This window comes from Pocillopora verrucosa, chromosome 10, assembly GCF_036669915.1.
Source record: "Pocillopora verrucosa isolate sample1 chromosome 10, ASM3666991v2, whole genome shotgun sequence".
NCBI classification, from domain to species: domain Eukaryota; kingdom Metazoa; phylum Cnidaria; class Anthozoa; order Scleractinia; family Pocilloporidae; genus Pocillopora; species Pocillopora verrucosa.
The window spans coordinates 351,779-369,543 of NC_089321.1; the positions used below are offsets into that span (position 1 = coordinate 351,779).

At 38.1% G+C, this 17,765-nt stretch overlaps 2 protein-coding genes across 2 annotated transcripts in view; one reads left to right on the forward strand and one right to left on the reverse strand.

Annotated features, from left to right (window-relative positions):
* Positions 1-15,503, forward strand: part of LOC131769315 (tubulin monoglutamylase TTLL4) — a 44,075-nt gene extending 28,572 nt beyond the window's left edge. The window contains exon 22 of the mRNA XM_066173664.1: positions 15,419-15,503. Within this exon, the coding sequence (XP_066029761.1) occupies positions 15,419-15,493 (75 nt within the window). The 3' untranslated portion in view covers positions 15,494-15,503. The remainder of the gene's footprint in view (positions 1-15,418) is intronic.
* Positions 10,755-12,591, reverse strand: LOC131769305 (RING finger protein nhl-1-like). Its single transcript, XM_059085033.2, has 2 exons — positions 12,496-12,591; positions 10,755-12,355 (listed from the first exon to the last, which is right to left on the reverse strand). The coding sequence occupies exon 2, from the start codon at positions 12,336-12,338 to the stop codon at positions 10,755-10,757; it is 1,584 nt and encodes a 527-aa protein (XP_058941016.2). The 5' UTR covers positions 12,339-12,355; positions 12,496-12,591.
* Positions 15,504-17,765: the final 2,262 nt, after the last annotated feature.

The following is a 17,765-nucleotide window of genomic DNA, read 5'->3' on the forward strand; positions in this document are numbered from 1 at the left end:
TTTCGATTATTTCTACATAGAGTGAGCTCACATCTTTATTTATATCACCAAGCTATCCATCTTCTAAAAGCAGAAAACCGGTCGGAGAAGTCAGAATAAAGTTAGGCGCTTTTCTTAACACTGCAATCGGCAAGCCAGCGGATTCACTTTGCTAGCCAATTACAAGTCCTAAAAGATCCACGTGATCATGCCCGTGATCGGAAACAAAGAAGACTCCATTTGGCGCTCATCTTTGAATGTACTTTGGATCGGTTGATCGCTTTTCTCAACTGTTTTGCTTAATATAACATTTCTAAAGATAGCTTTTATTGTGGTTCAATGGGAAAACGAGAATAGCGTGAGTGTTGTAAAAGAAAAGAAAGTCGTTGGCGCCGTGGAGTTAAAAGAAGGGACAACAGTTAGACATATTGACTGGTACAAACAAGGGTCGAGTGGCCATCTGTAAAGCTACGATTTTGAAAGTTTGTGGTGAGTAAAAATTGCGATATTCGTTACGTGATCAAAATCTTATAAAAGAATAGATGTAGCGGGTTGAATTAAGCTTACATAACGCTCGGCGCAACTGAAACTAGAATAATTCTGAGAATCGAATCGGTCACTTGCATGCCGCAGTTTCTTAAGCTTATGCTTTACAATGAAATAAACCTATCAGTAAGGTTTCAAGATTCCTCTAGTCACGTTTGGGAACATTCAAGATTCATAATAGGAACTGTTATTAAACAAACCTTAGTACATAAAGAAGCCCTCCTTGGTAAAAACAAAATAATGTATTCAGCCCTTTTTTAGTAAAATCCATGAGAGAGATGTACTAACTCCAATATAAAAGTCACTCAATATAACAGAGATTTCTCAATTTGAGAATCCAATGAATGCCCTTTTCCTCATAGCCATCTTAAAAGCCTGGTCTGAGCTTTAAATATACATATTTTAATATATTATTTTTTTTCAAATTCAGATGTCAAGGAATCCAGATACAAAATGGTCAAGGTTCTTGTTGACAACCTCATTCAAGGCCAACTCATTGTGAGCCCAGGAAAAAAATACAAACAGTACAAACAGCAGCTAAGTTTGCAGTTTAGGATAACTTCATTCTAATTTATTGTTACAGTTACAACAAGATTTTAATCAAAAAATCAATTTTATTTGTCTGTAATTAGCCCCTTCACTCCCAAGAGTGCTTGGTTTTCAAATATAACTTAAGATATTGTATTTTATGGAAAAGAATCAACAGATTTTATTCACAATTTGTGTCAAACCAAATTTAATGATTGATTAGAACTATTTTATATGAATAGTTGTAATTGAGGATTAATCCGTATGAAGTTTTCAAGAAAGGAAACATAAATCAAATTCCATCCTAATATTACCACACATTGATGTTAATTAATCAAAAATATTTTACATGTAAGCCTCAACTAAGCTTCTAAATAAATTTCATTGAATACTTGAATTTTAGCTGTTTTTTTTTTAATTTAAAGTATTTATTTTATATTATTAGCCTCAAATTTTTGCTTAAAATTCCCAGTAATTCTTAAACATTCCTAAAAATTCCCAAAAATTCCCAGAAATTCCCAGAAATTTACAGCTTTTCAGGGAAAGTCATTGGCTCTCTGAGTTGGAATTCCTAGGAATTCCTAGGAATTCCAAGTCCTGTTGGCTATAAACTTGGAATTTCTGGGAATTTCTGGGAATTTCTGGGAATTTCTAGGAATTTCTAGGTTTTTAGAACCAGAGTTGTTATGGTTGGGAATTCCTAGGAATTCCTAGGAATTCCCAGTCCGAATTTACCGTGAAAATTCACACCTTTATTCCTAGGAATTCCTAGGAATTCCTAGGAATTCCTAGGAATAAATTCCTAGGAATTCCTAGGAAAATCCTAGGAATTCCTAGGAATTCCAAAAGCCATTTCGCAAGGGTTATCGGGTTTCGGCCCCGCACACTTACGATCTAATTTACTTCTAGAATCTTTGGAATCCCTTCTCACTGCATGGGTTGAAAAGCGAGCCGTGTGAACTCAGTGGGTGAAACTGACTGAGTTTATATTTATAGACTCAAACCCATATGCTAAATCATGATTTCAAACCAGATATTGTTATCGCCCAGCTCGCACTTTACAGTTGACAAAGGAAGGCTATGAATAACACATCTCTCATGCGCGTCACTGCTGTTAACCACTTTTGAGGGTTTTCTACATCAGTAAGTATTGCAATGTCATCAGATGATTAGAAAGTGAAAATGCGAGGCAAGCCACTCAGAGCAAAACACAACGTAAATCACTTAACTTTTTGCAGCAGCGTGTTTCATTTGACAGTAAGTTTAACCAATCAATAATAGGCATTGCTCTTCATAACATCAACGAATATATAGCAAGATAAGGAAATAAAACTGTGAGTTTCCTGTTCTGACTCGGAAAAATTGAAGGAATCTTGAATTTTGTTTGTGGTTGTCCGACGTGCGCCCGCCTATCGCGTTCTATAGAGGTTGAAACAACATTTTCGAAATTTTAATCGCTTATTGTCATGTCATAAGTTAAAATACTTAAATCAAGGTCACAGATGAGTTTGTTGTGTATTGTATTCTTGCTAGTAGATTTTGCTGCCATTAGTGATATATACGGGGAGGAAGAGGGAGAGATACTGCTTTTGTCGGTAGCCATGAAAACAACTTATTACATTGCCCGGTCTGCATTCCACTCAGTGATTTTTAACCGTCAAGGTTTCTTTTTTGTGTCAGTATGCCTTCAGAGGCGTGAATTAAACAATCATTGACCTCCTTTTAAAACTGTTAGGTCACTGAGTGATAAGTGTCACTTCATGTGAAAAAACGAGCCCCCGGTTCAGAGAGCCAATAATCAGGCTAGAAACTTTCCCATTTCGAACATCTTAAAAATCGTGTTGACAAGAAACTAAAGAGTTGCCATCCAGTTTAGCTATAAAACCTATTATATCAGCGCCTGATACCACCAGAATGTATATAATTAACATAAAGGCTATATATGTACAGAATGTACTCCAGACAACTGCGATTTTTAAGTCTGTTTCTTATATTTTCTTTGTCAGCAAGAAGAGCTGGAATTCTGAAAAATTTCTCAAACTTGCCTCTGTGGTCAAACACCTTGATTGTCAAGTCACAGCCTACAGCAATATTTTGCCCACTTGAGCTGGTAACGATATGACACGGATCATTTATATCCAGTACTCCTCTACACCATCCTGACCGAGTATCCATGATACATCACGATGCTCCGTACCCTGTTTACGCAGCGCCTAAGCTATCCTTACGTCATGCAGCATGTCAACTTTCTCCTCTCCTGTATCAACTCTGAGCCATTCCAGGAGCAGTAAACTCCTACTGCATATAGCTTGTGTGACACTTCAGGCGACACGATTGACGGACAGACACCGGAAATGATTTTCTTTGTTCTTCTTTACTGATTAAACAAACCCCCCCAAGGGCATTGATTCCTGTGTTTAGCTGTACTTTAATACACACTTTACTCGCTACTACAGCATCCGCGGGACTGTCTGTTTATTGCTGTAACCATCACTCGGTTCGGCATTTCTGAGATGCGGTCATTAGCCAATAGTGATCATTTTGATATAGGGTTTTGTATGATAGACAGCAGAAACTGTTTCTACATAACAATCAAGCCATTTTGTTGAAAATATTTTGAACAAGGGCTTATAGAACGCGATTACGATGTCCTCTAGTCATATTTAAATAACATTTGTTCCTTGCGAGTTACATGAAAAAATTCCACTCATTTCGAAGCTTCAACATCCCCCCTCTCCCCGGCTGAGTAACGCACAGGCATTTGACTGTCTTCCGTACCGGGGAAGGAGAGAAATTTTGAACCCTTCCTGGGTAGAGTGAGGAACTTAAACCAGAGCTGTCACGGGAAAAAGGCATTCTTTTTTTCTCCTGGTCTTTCTTAGGACACTAGTTTCGAAATTCAATATTAATTTCACATGATTTGTACGCATCTTTGCGAATAGGGGTGAGATTCTGATCGCACATTCCAGATTATTGAAGAGCTGATGTGAAGAAAACGAACCACCGTGATTCAATACAGTTAAGTTGCACGCGTTGTATCGAGAGAATGTTATTAAGGAAAGTCACGAACAAAGCCATTTTTTGATATCCAAGGTTCGCAAGAAAGAAATTTGTTTCTAAATATCTCCTTGTAGTTTCAGTTAGTTTTTTTCCTCTTATCCTCACAAGAGAAATATCCGCATGACAAAATGTTATTGTAACAAACGGAACTTTGGGAGAGATCTCTGTTGCTGTTGCTGAACCTTTTCCTATTCCTTAAATTTTGGATCTGCATACTAGTTTTTCCTCTGTTGTACTTTATAATCAATTTCGACTTTACTTTCTTTCCAATCTTCTTTTTTTTTTTTGTTTTTTAATCTTGAAGATTCTGCAGGCCGATACCCGGAAAAAGACGGCCGTTTTTTTCCTTTTTCGTACTCTATTACCCTCCATCTCTGGTGCCCTAACTCTATCTTTTATTTTTGTTGTCCTGATTTCTTTCTTCATCAAATAGAAAACCTCGAGCAACCCCACGATGTAAGTCAGCTCCTTCTTGTAGGCGTAAGAATGCGGCAAAGTCTGAAAGCTCTAATGAATCAGGGTAACACATGGTAACTTTCACGATTTCTCTTCATCTTTTTCTTTCATTTCTACTTCAAACTCTAATCTTTCCGTTCGCTCTACACCCATTTCAGCTATTTCGTCCCATCTTCCTATAAATTAATCGTTAATTCACGACTGCCGATCAAAAAGTTCAAATCAAACGCACGAAGTGCATTTTTGATTTGAATTTCTTTATCGGTCTAAGTGACAATTTTGAAAATTATAGTTTCGTTTAAGGTGTGCGAAGTGGAACTCAATAGAAATTAGGACTATGCTATACAGTTTCCTGTTCTCACAAACGCAGATGCACTTATGAAGTTTTTCGATTATTTTACCCTAACATTTACCCTAACTTGTTATCAGTTGACTGTCGTTGGGTTAGGGGAGGGGTAGGTGCGTATTTTCTCCAACAGTGATTCCAAGTTCAGTTTTAAAGTCACAAAGATACTTATGTAAAGCGCAACCAGTTTCTTTACTCAAACAACGATGGCCATTAAGGGTCAGGGTGACCATCAGATCTACAGTTCAAACTTCCGCCGACCCAGGAGATGTTAGAACTTTATTCTAGGCCACATATACCACAGCGGTTTCAGAAGTAGCTTTTTTGTCACAGCCAGCACTAAATAGTATTATGTCAAGAATCATTATCCGTCTTTTTATTTGCAGTGCTTCGGCTCCGGTACTTCTGCCCAAAATAAGTTTGGTTTTTCTCAAACTTCTTGTAGAAAGCGCAATCTCTTTTTACTGGATACCCGCTTACTCCATAGGAAGTCACTTCGGTTTTTTTTAGCTCCTCTTCACGATACGTTTGACTTGCTACAACTGAATAGCATACACTTGATTTCTACTTTGTACATAAGTTTATCTTCTACATTCAACCTGTTTAACTCTATCTTCCTTAATTTGACTCGGTTCTCGATTTTTTTCATCCTCTCCAAACATTGTGTTTGATTTCCAGATCAGCCATTCAACTCTTCAAAATCGTTCTAACCTAGCAAATTCTAACCGAACGTGCAAGATTCTTAGGGACTCTTCGCGCCGACTGACCTTACCTCAGATCAAAGAGCGTGGAGCAGTTAAAGCGATTTGTTGTACGGTTCTCTGTTTGTTAGTACTAACAGCACTGATTAAAACTTCGAAGAATTCATTCGCATCGTAAAAATATTCAGTTAGCTACACCTTCAGTTAGTTTACCGCTTATACGAGCTGTTAATCAAACGAACCCACAGTCACGGGTTTCAGAGCTATTTTATGACCACGGTGCACAACAAACTTTTTTCGTTATCAACACAGCCATGCTAACGCGCTGAAATAGCTTTTATTTCAATATTTTGTTGCATCAAGATGCAAAACTCCCTTTTGTGAAGACTGCTAAATATCTGCTAAGTAAGATTTAAAAACGAATAATAGGCAATGAGAAACCCCGCTGAATACCCGCAATGATAAATCTTTTTTTCCACTCGACTTTATCATCACACCTCTGCCCTCGTGTTGCTATGATGGCTGCCAGCGCCACGAGGAAGACTGGAGACAGTCAAACCTTGCATAAGGTAATTCAGTATTATCAATTGAATTGATAATGTAAATTAGCCACCGTGAAGAGTTTCAAAGATAACGTTTCGCGAATTAGCCCTTCGTCAGAGCGAATGGAGGAATTGTGGGTTGTGCGTGTGTATGTTTATATGCAGATCTTGCAAATGCAGACCTTGCTTAGCCTAACATACATAGCCTAACATATCATAAAATTGTTACGCTTGATTTTCAACTTATTCTTTTTTTTCATTAGATTTCTTCCAGCTCGGCCACATCCTCTGAACGAACCCGGCATGTTGAAAGCACTAGAATCAATACAAGGAAAGGAAAGTCTTTCGTGCCATCCAAGAGAGCGCAAAAGCACACTATGTGCAAGCTTATCCAGCAAAATTAAGTCTTCTTCGAGGGATCTATGGCCGGATCATACTTGACTTTGATCGGGATAAGTGCGGGTCGTTTCCACGCTCGGATTCGGTGCTGATCACGTTTTGTGTCCATCTGTTTTCGTGCACATGTCCTCTCGCCGGCATAGGGTATTTTTGTTGGGATCGCGAGTTACAACGGAGTTGCGATCGTAAGTTGTAACTCGAATGTTCCTTAGAAGCCAGTACATGAGAGACAGTCCGCCCAGTACTGCATGCATTAAATAACACATGAATAAAAGGGGTAATGGTGATGCTGTGTCGATGGGGTATTTACAAGATAATTTGGTTCTATCAACTGACGCTCTTACCAAGGACTAACGCTGTAAACTTTTGCCTTAGAGACTCTTTTCAGCAGCCAATTTACATTATCAACTCTGCTGATAAAACCAAATTATCTGGTTTTTAAATATTCTGCGTAATTGCGCAAAAATGTCGCCACCTTTACTGAGTGAAACGGTAGTATTGACTGTACTATTGTGTTTTCGATGCGATATTTCGGGGAATAAAATCCTTTACAACATTTCTTTAAAAATCACTTGTGATCCTTGCAATGTGATCAACTTTCCGTGACCAGTGTGATATATCCACAAATCGCATCTTTATCCCAGGCAATGAGACCGCTTTACTAAAACACAACAACCAATCGGATTTCAGGACTTGTTTGAAGAAATCAAGCAAATTGCAGGAAAATGAGAGACATTTTGTAATGAGCGAATGAATCGTGAAATTTGTGACGATAGGTTTTCGCGCACTAAACTGGACTTTGCGGAAAACGTACAAAACGGGGGAAATAACTCGGTAGAGATCACTCGGCTTCCGAGAGCGGAAACTCCTCACGATTTCCTAGTACACTGAGATCTACTTCGAGCGAGCTTATACGGACGTCAAGGATGAGACAGCGTTTTAGTTCCACAGCAGACTTTATTCGAAGAGCACTCTAACATAAATCATGCCACAGTAAAAGCTAAACTAATTGTAGTAAAAGCTGTACAAGGTACTTGTTTAAAAACTAACTGGTGTGAGGTGCTATTGTAACACAAATTACAATATTTGAACAAGGACACAAAGAAGCAGAAAATGTCTCCTTGAAGTTATACGAAAACTACTTAAATGTTCCCGCTGTTTCTACGATGAAAAGAATTTCAAAATTTAAAGGACGGATACAACAAATTCGAGGCCATCAAAAATAGGAAACTTGGGTGAGAATTCACAGCTCTGGTATAGAAAATATACTTATCTTAATTAAAGTAGAGCAGCTTAGGAAATAAAAGCGGAAAAGTAATTAAAAATTTCTGCTTATCTATGTAAGGTTGGTGTGGAAATTATCGTATGAAAGGAAATTAATATTACGAGTATAAACTCAGCTGCTAACTACCGTGAGAATCAATTTTTCCAAAAAGACCATTAACACTTATATTTACTTAATATTTCACTAGTAATGAACAACAAAAGTACCAATATACAGGTATACAATGAAAGCAAGAAGAAAGCAAAAATTTCTTAGTTTACTACTCAAAAACTGCTGTGGCTTTTTAAGTATTTTTTTTATTTAATTATTTTTTTTAACTTACTAGAAGGAAAACCCGAATGAAGCCGAATATTTTAAATATGAAAGTGTACGAATACATATGGAAAATTAGCGAATATATATGCCCAAAAACCCTAAGTATATCATTTTATGATACGTCAACAATTCAATTTTTGGCTATAATTTACACAATGGTAATAACAATTTGAATGGAGCAATTTGTTCATCGTTCTTTATAGCTCGACCGGTCGAGTCAAAGAACAAACAGAATACAAGAAATAAATTGAAACTTGAAAAATAAAATTTGAATTGAAACAAAACTTGAACTAACATTACACGAACTAAAACACATGAATTTTTCCCCTAACATTGATTAGCCAGCTATGAAATAATTAGTCTTTACTGACAAGTTTAATTGATCTCTAAGGATCGATCTTTCTACTAATTTTTTATCATCTAGATTTGTCACGCGACAAAGTTCACTGCAGAAATTGGTCTTGCCTCAAAATTGTCACGCAAGAAACGACAGCTAAATACTTCATTAGATTAATGAAACATGCGACATGAAAAGCACAAGCATTCAAAACTACTTAAGCAAACGTTAGGCCTATCACAGCAGTAACTGTCCACGCATTATGCTTAAAAGACGGATAAAGGCTAGTTTTGAAATTATCGAAAGATAGGAGCACCATGATTAAAATATAAAATGACGCACACACATGTGAGAGAGACTGGATATCAAGCCCTTTCACACACACAAGAGAATCGCATTCAACTTCTCCTTACAATATCCATACATTATCCAGTAAACAGGTAATGAGAATAAACAAATATCTCAGCTTATTGCTGTGTCGGATGTGTCACCTTGCCATGACATAAAAAAGTATTTCCTCGCATTACAAGGAAATATACGGCAGTTGCAATGTGCAGTTTTATTAATACATCTAAAGAAGTGAGGACCATTAGGTTGATTGCCAAATAAGCATCATATCTCTAGCTAAGCCTGGAGCCGTCAATAAAGTTCCTACATGATCAATGATGTAGTACTTATTTTCCAAGAAAATTTTCTAAACTGCATCACATTTGTTCGATTAAATTTCAACGCTTCAAAAGTTAATAAATTGAGGCTATAAAGGCTTTCATTTAACAAATAGAGAAGCCTTGGCTGTGCTCTGTTCTGTTATAAAGCACGCAGGAAGCGGCTAGAGCACGAAAGAAGTGTAGGGAGAAACACGAGACGTAGTCGAGTGTTTCTCCCCACTTCTTGAGTGCTCTAGCCGCTTCCTAAGTGCTTTATAACAGAACAGAGCACAGCCAAGGCTTCTCTATTTGTTTTATAATAAAGAATCCATTAAATTCCCCGAGCATTACTTTCAATTTTCAAAACAAACTTTATTTCCAAAGCGAACAACAGTGTCGTCAGCATGCTCTATACTCTCATAAAGCACGCTACAATAAGCCAATCAGAATCCCTGTTAGAATGATTCAAATAATCTGATTGGCTGTACAAGACTAAAGCTGTCAAAAGTGTCAAACCATCAAAGTTAAAAAACCATCAAAGTTCACCTTCTGCGATAGTTTACAAACTAAAATAGTTCGGTAGGTCGAATTTAACACTTTTGCTTGAAGTTTTTAAGGCTCTAATACAGAATCTTGAAGTGAAATGTTCAGTGAACTTCAGCCGAATTATGGCTCATAAAAACACGCGAGTTTTTTCATATGACAAGGTAGAAAACAAACTGTTCAGGGCGAGTGTTTTTTGAATGAACGACAGCCAAATTCACCGGAACATGAAGATCGCTCGGGATGACAGCGTCGCAAAACTCGGCTGCAATGACAGATGTGACTTTCCACTCAACGCATCGGAAAGGATATCAGAGCAAGCTCTTATTTTTTCACTCGAAGGGCGGCCGATGTAGTTTCTGAGGCTTGCTGTGATGACCGGAGATCGCCATGATGAGCGAGCCGCGATGGACTTCAGCATGATCATATTCGCTCAGACACCGTCATGATTAGAATGAATTTTAACAGTTATGCCAGTTTGGTTATATTTTTCATCATTTCTGTTTTGTTTTCGAACACTGAACTTTATATACTATATGAGTGTAAGCTGTGTTTGATTTTTATTTCCGTACGCAAGCGTGCAATCTAACTGAGCGTGAATCAATCTTTAAAACCTCGAATGCCTATTTTGTTTTTCCCTTGAGGATTTTCGTATCTGCTCACGTTTTAATAACGTAAATTACGGCGCCTGGTATGTTTACAAACCTTTGTTTGATTCTTCTGTTGCTACTTGTCGGCTCGCTTCAGTTCCGAAATTTCACTTTCAATTATCAGAAAAAAGCTAAAAAGAAGTCCCGGAAAAGCTCGAACATAGTACAGTTTGGCAGATGGCGTGACAGCTTTAGCTCAGCTCTATGCTCTATACTCTCATAGAGCACGCTCTTTCAACCAATAACAGTGCGCGTTATATCCGAACTTTATTATAATCTAGGCATAAAACTTTTGTCTCAAGCTACATCATGCCCTGTGAAAAATAAAGGCTTTGTGTTTATTATTATTATTATTATTATGTAATAATAAACAGTTAGTAAACTAAACGTGAAAGTAAGAATGGAAAATCAGTGCGTTTTTTAAATGATGATTACTTTTTTTGTTGAACCTAGAATCCGGGTTACTACTGCAATGTGTCCCTCGGTGGTCACTGCAATCCCATTCAGAATAAAGGACTCTCCCATATGGATAAGAGTACTTCGCACAAACTCACCATCTCTAGTGTATATCCCTACATACAAGATGTCTGATTCCTTATTACCGGCCACGACGACTTGTTGACTTTCCCTGTGAAATGCAATTTTTGGAGATCTCAGAAACCTTTGCAGATCAAACCTGTTTAGATGGTCACCCTGTTCGCTGAATATGTGAACACCTGGCGTCGAAAGCCATCCTTCCACCACCATAACTCTACCATCACTTACAGTAGTGATGTCGCACGGGTAACTCAAGATTTGTCTTCCAAAACTGCAAACAAACTGACCATTAGCCTCATAAACATCCACAATCCCATAACTCTCTCCAGAGTTTCTCTTCAGTACCACCACTTTACCACTATCGCTGACTGACAGTTTGCATTCGCAGCCCATTGTCCTGACGCGAAAACTGTTGTGCTCGTCAGCAGTTTTGTTAAACTTAAAAATCCAGTATGAGTCCTCACAACTCGTTTCTTTGACCGGCACATAAATGTTGTCATTCATGTCTGCGACCAGATGAACCACCCGGTATGTAAAGGATAGGTGCTTACCCATGTCATCTAAAAGAGGAGCAGGAACTCTGAAACGTTGCACAAACTTGCCACTCTTGTCAAACACCTTGATTGTCTTTTCACAGTCTGCTACAATATATTGCCCGCTTGAGTTGGTAGCGATACCAAGCGGATTATTTAACCTGTGCTCCTCTTCGCCAAAATGACCAAGTATCCATGATACACTACAGTTCTCCGTATCCTGTTTACAAAGTATTTTTGTTACTCTCCGGTCTCGCAGCAGATCAACTTTCTCTTTTCCTGTATCAATCATGGGCCATTGTGGCAATGGTTCTTTAACGGATATTTGTGTGACATCGTAAGCGACACGATTGATAAGACAGACACGGGAAATAACTTTCCGTCGTTCTTCTCTGCTAAATAAACCCTTCATTGCCATGATACCTGTCTTGAGCTGTTCTTGAAGACTTTGCTGAACCACCGGCATACCGTTTAGCTCTTCGATACACACTTTACATGGTGCTACAGCATCTGCGGGATGGTCTATTGTTTCTAATACTGTTGCCATCACTCGGTACTGCATTGCTAAGATGCGGTCATTTGGTGATAGCCCTTCATTTGAAAAAGCAATGGTTGCCATTTGACGAGCAAGTTTGAAACTGTCTTTTGCATTGGCGAGCTGCCTTGTGGCAGATTCAGTAAGCTCACTCCTCGACCTAGTCTCTTCAAATACTTCATACAGGTACTCGATTCCTTCTCTAAAGAAGCTGTTACTTGCTCTCAATTCTTTCTTTGATATTCCATCCAGCTTGGAATTCACATCGTCAATTTTACGTATGATGATGCTGCGAAGCTGTTGATCTGTTACGTCGCCATCTTTAAGTTTTTCTGCTACTTTTTCTCTGCCTTTCTCCACAAGCCATCCAATAATAGTTTTAAAAACTGATGTTATCATCTAGTACTTGATACTGACTGGGAAAAAATCATAGGAAATTGAAAATATTTTGCAGCTTATGAAGACTCCTTCGATATTAAAAGTTTTTTCTCGATTTTTCCGGCGCGAATGAATCGAAGGCCTATTAACAACTAGATTCAAAAGTTTGTATACTAACCGGTAAATATTCGACGAAAGAAATGAAGACAATTTTGTCGATATGTGTTCAAAGTTAGACAGTCAAAATGAAGCAACCCTAAAAACTCTTCAACTTCTTAAGTTGTTTTCCTCGGGCAACTGAAGACACAGCGAAAAAATGCAACTCAAGGAAACATCATTCATGGCAAATAAACGACAGGTGGAAAAGTAACAGATAGCTATGAATACAATATGACTGTGAATACAATTGATATCATGATGTTTTGAGCCAGTTCTAATCTTTGACTAATCAAAGAGGATCAATTCATTTTCTTTTTAGCTCTATCATAATTGAAAGTAAACCTTTAAACTGAAAATTGTTTAGTAAGAATTCCATCATGGAAAGCAAAACAATAATACGCGACCATGCTAAGATCAGCGATAAATTTTTTCCAGAAAAGGAACAGGAGAATGTGAAGCTAAGTTTTTCAAGTAGTTTAAGATACAGAGAAATAATTCAAACGGAGAGAGGTCACACGTAGCTAGGAAATCAACAAAAGCTGAAAACAAAACAGACAGGTGTGAATATCATTACAATGATGAATTTGAACTGTAATTAAGAACATAGTCTACATTTCAAGAAGAATTTCTCCTCGAGTGTTCAACTCGATAGTTCACGAGTGAGCGCATCGAACGAGTGAGATGTCGAGTTGAACTCCAGAAGAGAAATTTCATATCTAGAAGCAACCATGAATTATTTTGTTTGTCATCTAAACACAATAGCTCTTTACTGATAAGAAAAACCGACTTTATTAATCAATGAAAATAAAGGAATCGACAATTCCTGAACAAATATCGCACAGTGGGTTGGCGCTGAGGCTTAAGATGGAAAAATGCGTTGAATAATGATTACAAAAACAATCATGGGCGTAATTTTCAATTTACAAAATTCTCATTCCTTGAGTTCGTCTTTACTGATGAGCCTCAGCATTTTTGTATGTGGCAATGAAAAATCAGACCTCGCATCTGCAGATGCTTCTGTTAAAATCACACAATCGCAAAGCTAAATACTACTGCAAGTGAATAACAACAAACAAGTTGACAAACTTTTAAACCTTTCCGCAGGGGTTTTGGAAAGACTTCAACTTCTCAGAGAAATCCAAAATGCAAACGGTTCAACAATGGATGTGTAGTGATTTGAATCATTCGTTGGAGCCAGCTTTCATTTAGCTCACGGCTATCGCTACTTCCCTGCATCAAACAAAACAAGGCCGGTTGAATAAACGATCGCGAGCTTGTTAAGGTTAACTCGCCCTCATAAAACGCCTGCACTAAAAGCTACCCCTATTCTGCTTCAGTGATAGCACTGTTAGAATACATAGACGTTGAGATTAATCGTAGGGGTTCATCTTCCTTTGATTTATCACTTAAAGCCTCATTGCAAAAACAGTGGTTTTCGTCTCAGTCTTTCATCTATATTATGTCCACGTGAGTGCACAGTTCCTTCAAACGAATGACCTCGTCATAAATGTGACCCTCCACGGGCAAACAGAGAATAAGGTGAACGAACGGCAGCGAGAAAAATGACACGCCGGCTTCGGAGCGGAGCCGGTGTTCATGGTTTGCACACCTAATTAAAATTTTCTATTGCTCGAATTGCACGATAAAAACAAACGCGCGAATTACATGGAACAAAGAAGTGTGTCGAGCTCGACACTGAATAAAATAAAACGCTGGCGAGTGAAATAGCACGCCGTTTAAGCGAGTAAAATGACGCAGTGACCGTGTCTAAAATTTTCGTAAGCAGCCTACGCGTGCAGCCCTGCACGCGTGTCCATCTCTCATTTTTACCAAACTGCAACTTCAACGTGGTAAGTACGATCTATGTGGGATGAAAGAATCTAGGAGACCATCGTTTTGTCAATAAGACATGTTTCCCGTGTGACGATTGCTAGGCTGGTCGTTGTAATCAGGAAGGATCAAGAGACTACAACTCCTTTTTCCAGTCTTCTTGATTCTCTTCAAATAAAATCATCAAAGCTTTGTTTTGCATATTCTGCTTTTTCTAAAAAAGAAATACAGGTAAGCGCCCTTTTCTTAATTAGCGCCCTGTCTCTAATTACCGCCTTGTCTCGAATAAGCGCCCTCCTTTGAGGTGCCAAAAGTAAATAATCGCCCCGAGCGCTAAATCGAATCAGTACGGTGAATGCCACGGCTGCAATTATACAGGGTCTAGGAACACACTTATTAAAATATCAAATCATACAAATACACCCAAAGAAAATTGTCTATTAACCCTTTCACTAACAGAAAGGAATCACATTCAGCTTCTCCTTATAATAACCTCACGTCATCCGACAAAAATATATAAAGAGAATTGACAAATATATCCGCCACATGCTGGTTTTACCTCGGTATAAGAAAATGATTAGCAGCTAAAATCGTGAATTAATAATCGCATCTTAAAAAGAAATATGCTTACAATTATGAGGTTGAGGGTCAGTGATGATTAGCCTAGAACCATGAATGAGATTCCTAAATTGATAAGCTTTGTTTATCAAAAAGAACAGAAAATTAATAGGTAATGATAAACCCCGCTGGAGCAAGGAGGGTAGAAGCCATTTTCCTCTTTTCCACTCGACTTTATCATCACACATCCGCCCACGGGTTTCTGTGATGGCCACCAGCGTCACGAGGAAGACTGGAGACAAGTCAAACCTTGCATAGGGTAATTTAGTATTATCAATTGAATTGATAATGTAAATTAGCTACCGTGAAGAGTTTCGAAGATAACATTTCGAGAATTAGCCCTTCATCAGAGCGACTGGAGGAATTGTGGGTTGTGTGTATGTATTTATATGAAGACCTTGCATACGCAGACCTTGCATAGCCTAACATACGTAGCCTAACATATCATGAAATTGTTACGCTTGATTTTCAACTTATTCTTTTTTTTTCATCAGATGTCTTCCAGCTCGGCCACATCCTCTGAGCGAACCCGGCAGATGCTGAGAGCTCGGATGAAATCGAACATCTGACTAGTGCAGGATAGAGGGCCGCTTACTGTGATAACAACTACCATACCCTCTCTCCCTAGTATTAATCCACAGCCAGTGTGTATCGGGGGGAGAGTGAAGAGTGCATCCAGAGCCGACATGCGCATTGCACGATTGAGACATGCCCACAGAAGCGAGTTCTTCATGAACTGTTGATTCATCTGAACAGACTCAATTTAAGCTCGGATAGATATGCTTGAGCGTTTAATTGATTCATTTCGAACTGCAAGCGTTCTTGTAATATAAATGTACATATTCGTATTTTACATATACAAAGAGCGAAAAGTGAGAATAGACGTAATTTTCATGAGACATTTAACCCGTGTGGGGTTAGAGCAAACGTGAATATAATGTTTAAAAAAAATCATCACTCTATCGAAGTTCTGTTTGCAGATCTGGAGCAGAAATGTTTATAGCCAAAGCTTTAGATAACTGCAATAAGGAAAGAAAGGTATTGTTGAGATGATGATACCTTATAAATAATTATTTTCTTATGCATAATTTCCAAACACCGAATTTTCTTCATGATATTGAACAGATGTATATAACAGTAAATACTTCTTAATGCTTGTAAATCCAATTTCCATGATTGACACAACTTTTTACCATATTCTATCTGTTGCAAGTTTTCTACGTATTTATGTACTAAATGGAAAAACAATTTCCACAGAAAAAGCTAATTGATATAACTACAAAGGAATTGATAACGAATTAAAAACGCTGCATTTCATCGTGAACAGTTCTGGTGAAACACATAATATAACACAATTATTTTAATAAGTAAAAACGATTGTGAAAAATCGTTCGTTGAACTATGATGTGTGCAGGGGAGAAATTTCGACACAGAGATTCCGAAATGTGTCCATCGAGAAACAAAAATGGATAAGCTTAACACTCAAGTCTCCAAAATGGTTTACCTGCCAAACCTTCGAATGAAAAAAGGAAAGAAATTGAAAAACAAAAGTAAAATAGTGTAAAGAGAATTAATCTTGTGCATGTTGTTAACATAAACTTGTGACGTTACACGGAAGAGGCTGACCTTGTTTATTCTCGACAAAAATATTTCAAACATGGCTGCGCCTCGTGTGCCACTTTGTTCTTACCACGTTTTGACGTCCTCTGTGATCTATTACTGAACAGAAGCACGGCAACTTGGAATCTATTTGTTTTATATAATAAAGAATTTAAAAAGGTTTTAATGATGACGTTATCAATACGTCTGTCCTCCAATAGGTCATAAGTGAGAACCAATTAAAATCCGTGCATAGCTGAGCTTATTATATAATTTAGAATAGACCATGAAAAACTGCATGTCACTGTGGAGCTTATATGTTCCAAACAGTTTTACTTCCGCTCGCTTAGTGCCATCATTTGGCTTAAAAGTTTCATTCAGATGTCGTACATTGCTCTCATCAAAGGCCAATATTACATCGCAATGACGAAAATCATCTTCCTTTACTTTTCTTGCTCCGTGGTTGCTGGCAATTCCGTGTTTCTTCAACACTTGCAACCCTCGTTCGTTCGATTGGAGTCCTTCACGGAAAACATGAGTTCCAGCGCTTTCAATCTTACATTCGTTCCTATCTTTACGTTCCTGTGTAAGGTGCCTTAAAATCGCTTTAGCTGTAGGAGAACGACAAGTGCTCCCTCGACAAACGAACACGATTTGTCGATATTTAGAATCCGCTATCTTAGATTCCAACAAGGCGAATAAATGGTAAAGTGCCTCTATCCTAATTTGCAGCTTGTAAGAAGATTAAATTATTCAAATTATTCATCGCGCACGCGCCCTGGGAATCAACCAACTTGAAAACATCTGGACGCTCTTTCTTTCAAGTTCTCGAATAACGACAGCTATAAACACCGAATTTTATTCAAATCGTTCGAATCCTGTGATGTAACTGACGAAAAGTTTATGTTTCTTTTCAAATGAAGGATACTTATTGGGTAAGAGTGCCTTGCATCACAAACGTGGAGGGGAACAAAGAGGAACGAGCTCGGAGAACAGAAGGCAGAAGCTTAAGACGGCGGGAGAAGGGATCTACACGTGGGCGGGAAGCGGGAGCAGAAATTGAAAAGGCACTCGTTTGTTGTTTCTTACTGCTCATCAACCAGTGAAAAACCTGTACCCAGCGAAGGATTATTTCCACTTAATTCCATTTAAGGTCTACCGAAGCATTAAAGATAATTTCATTCGAGAGGAAACATAAAATTGAAATCAGCCTGTGTAATTAGATACCTCTCGAAGTCGGTT

What these genes read in the sequence shown, in the direction of transcription:
- LOC131769305 (XM_059085033.2), bottom strand. Translation starts at nt 12,338, where the DNA reads ATGATAACATCAGTTTTTAAAACTATTATTGGATGGCTTGTGGAGAAA.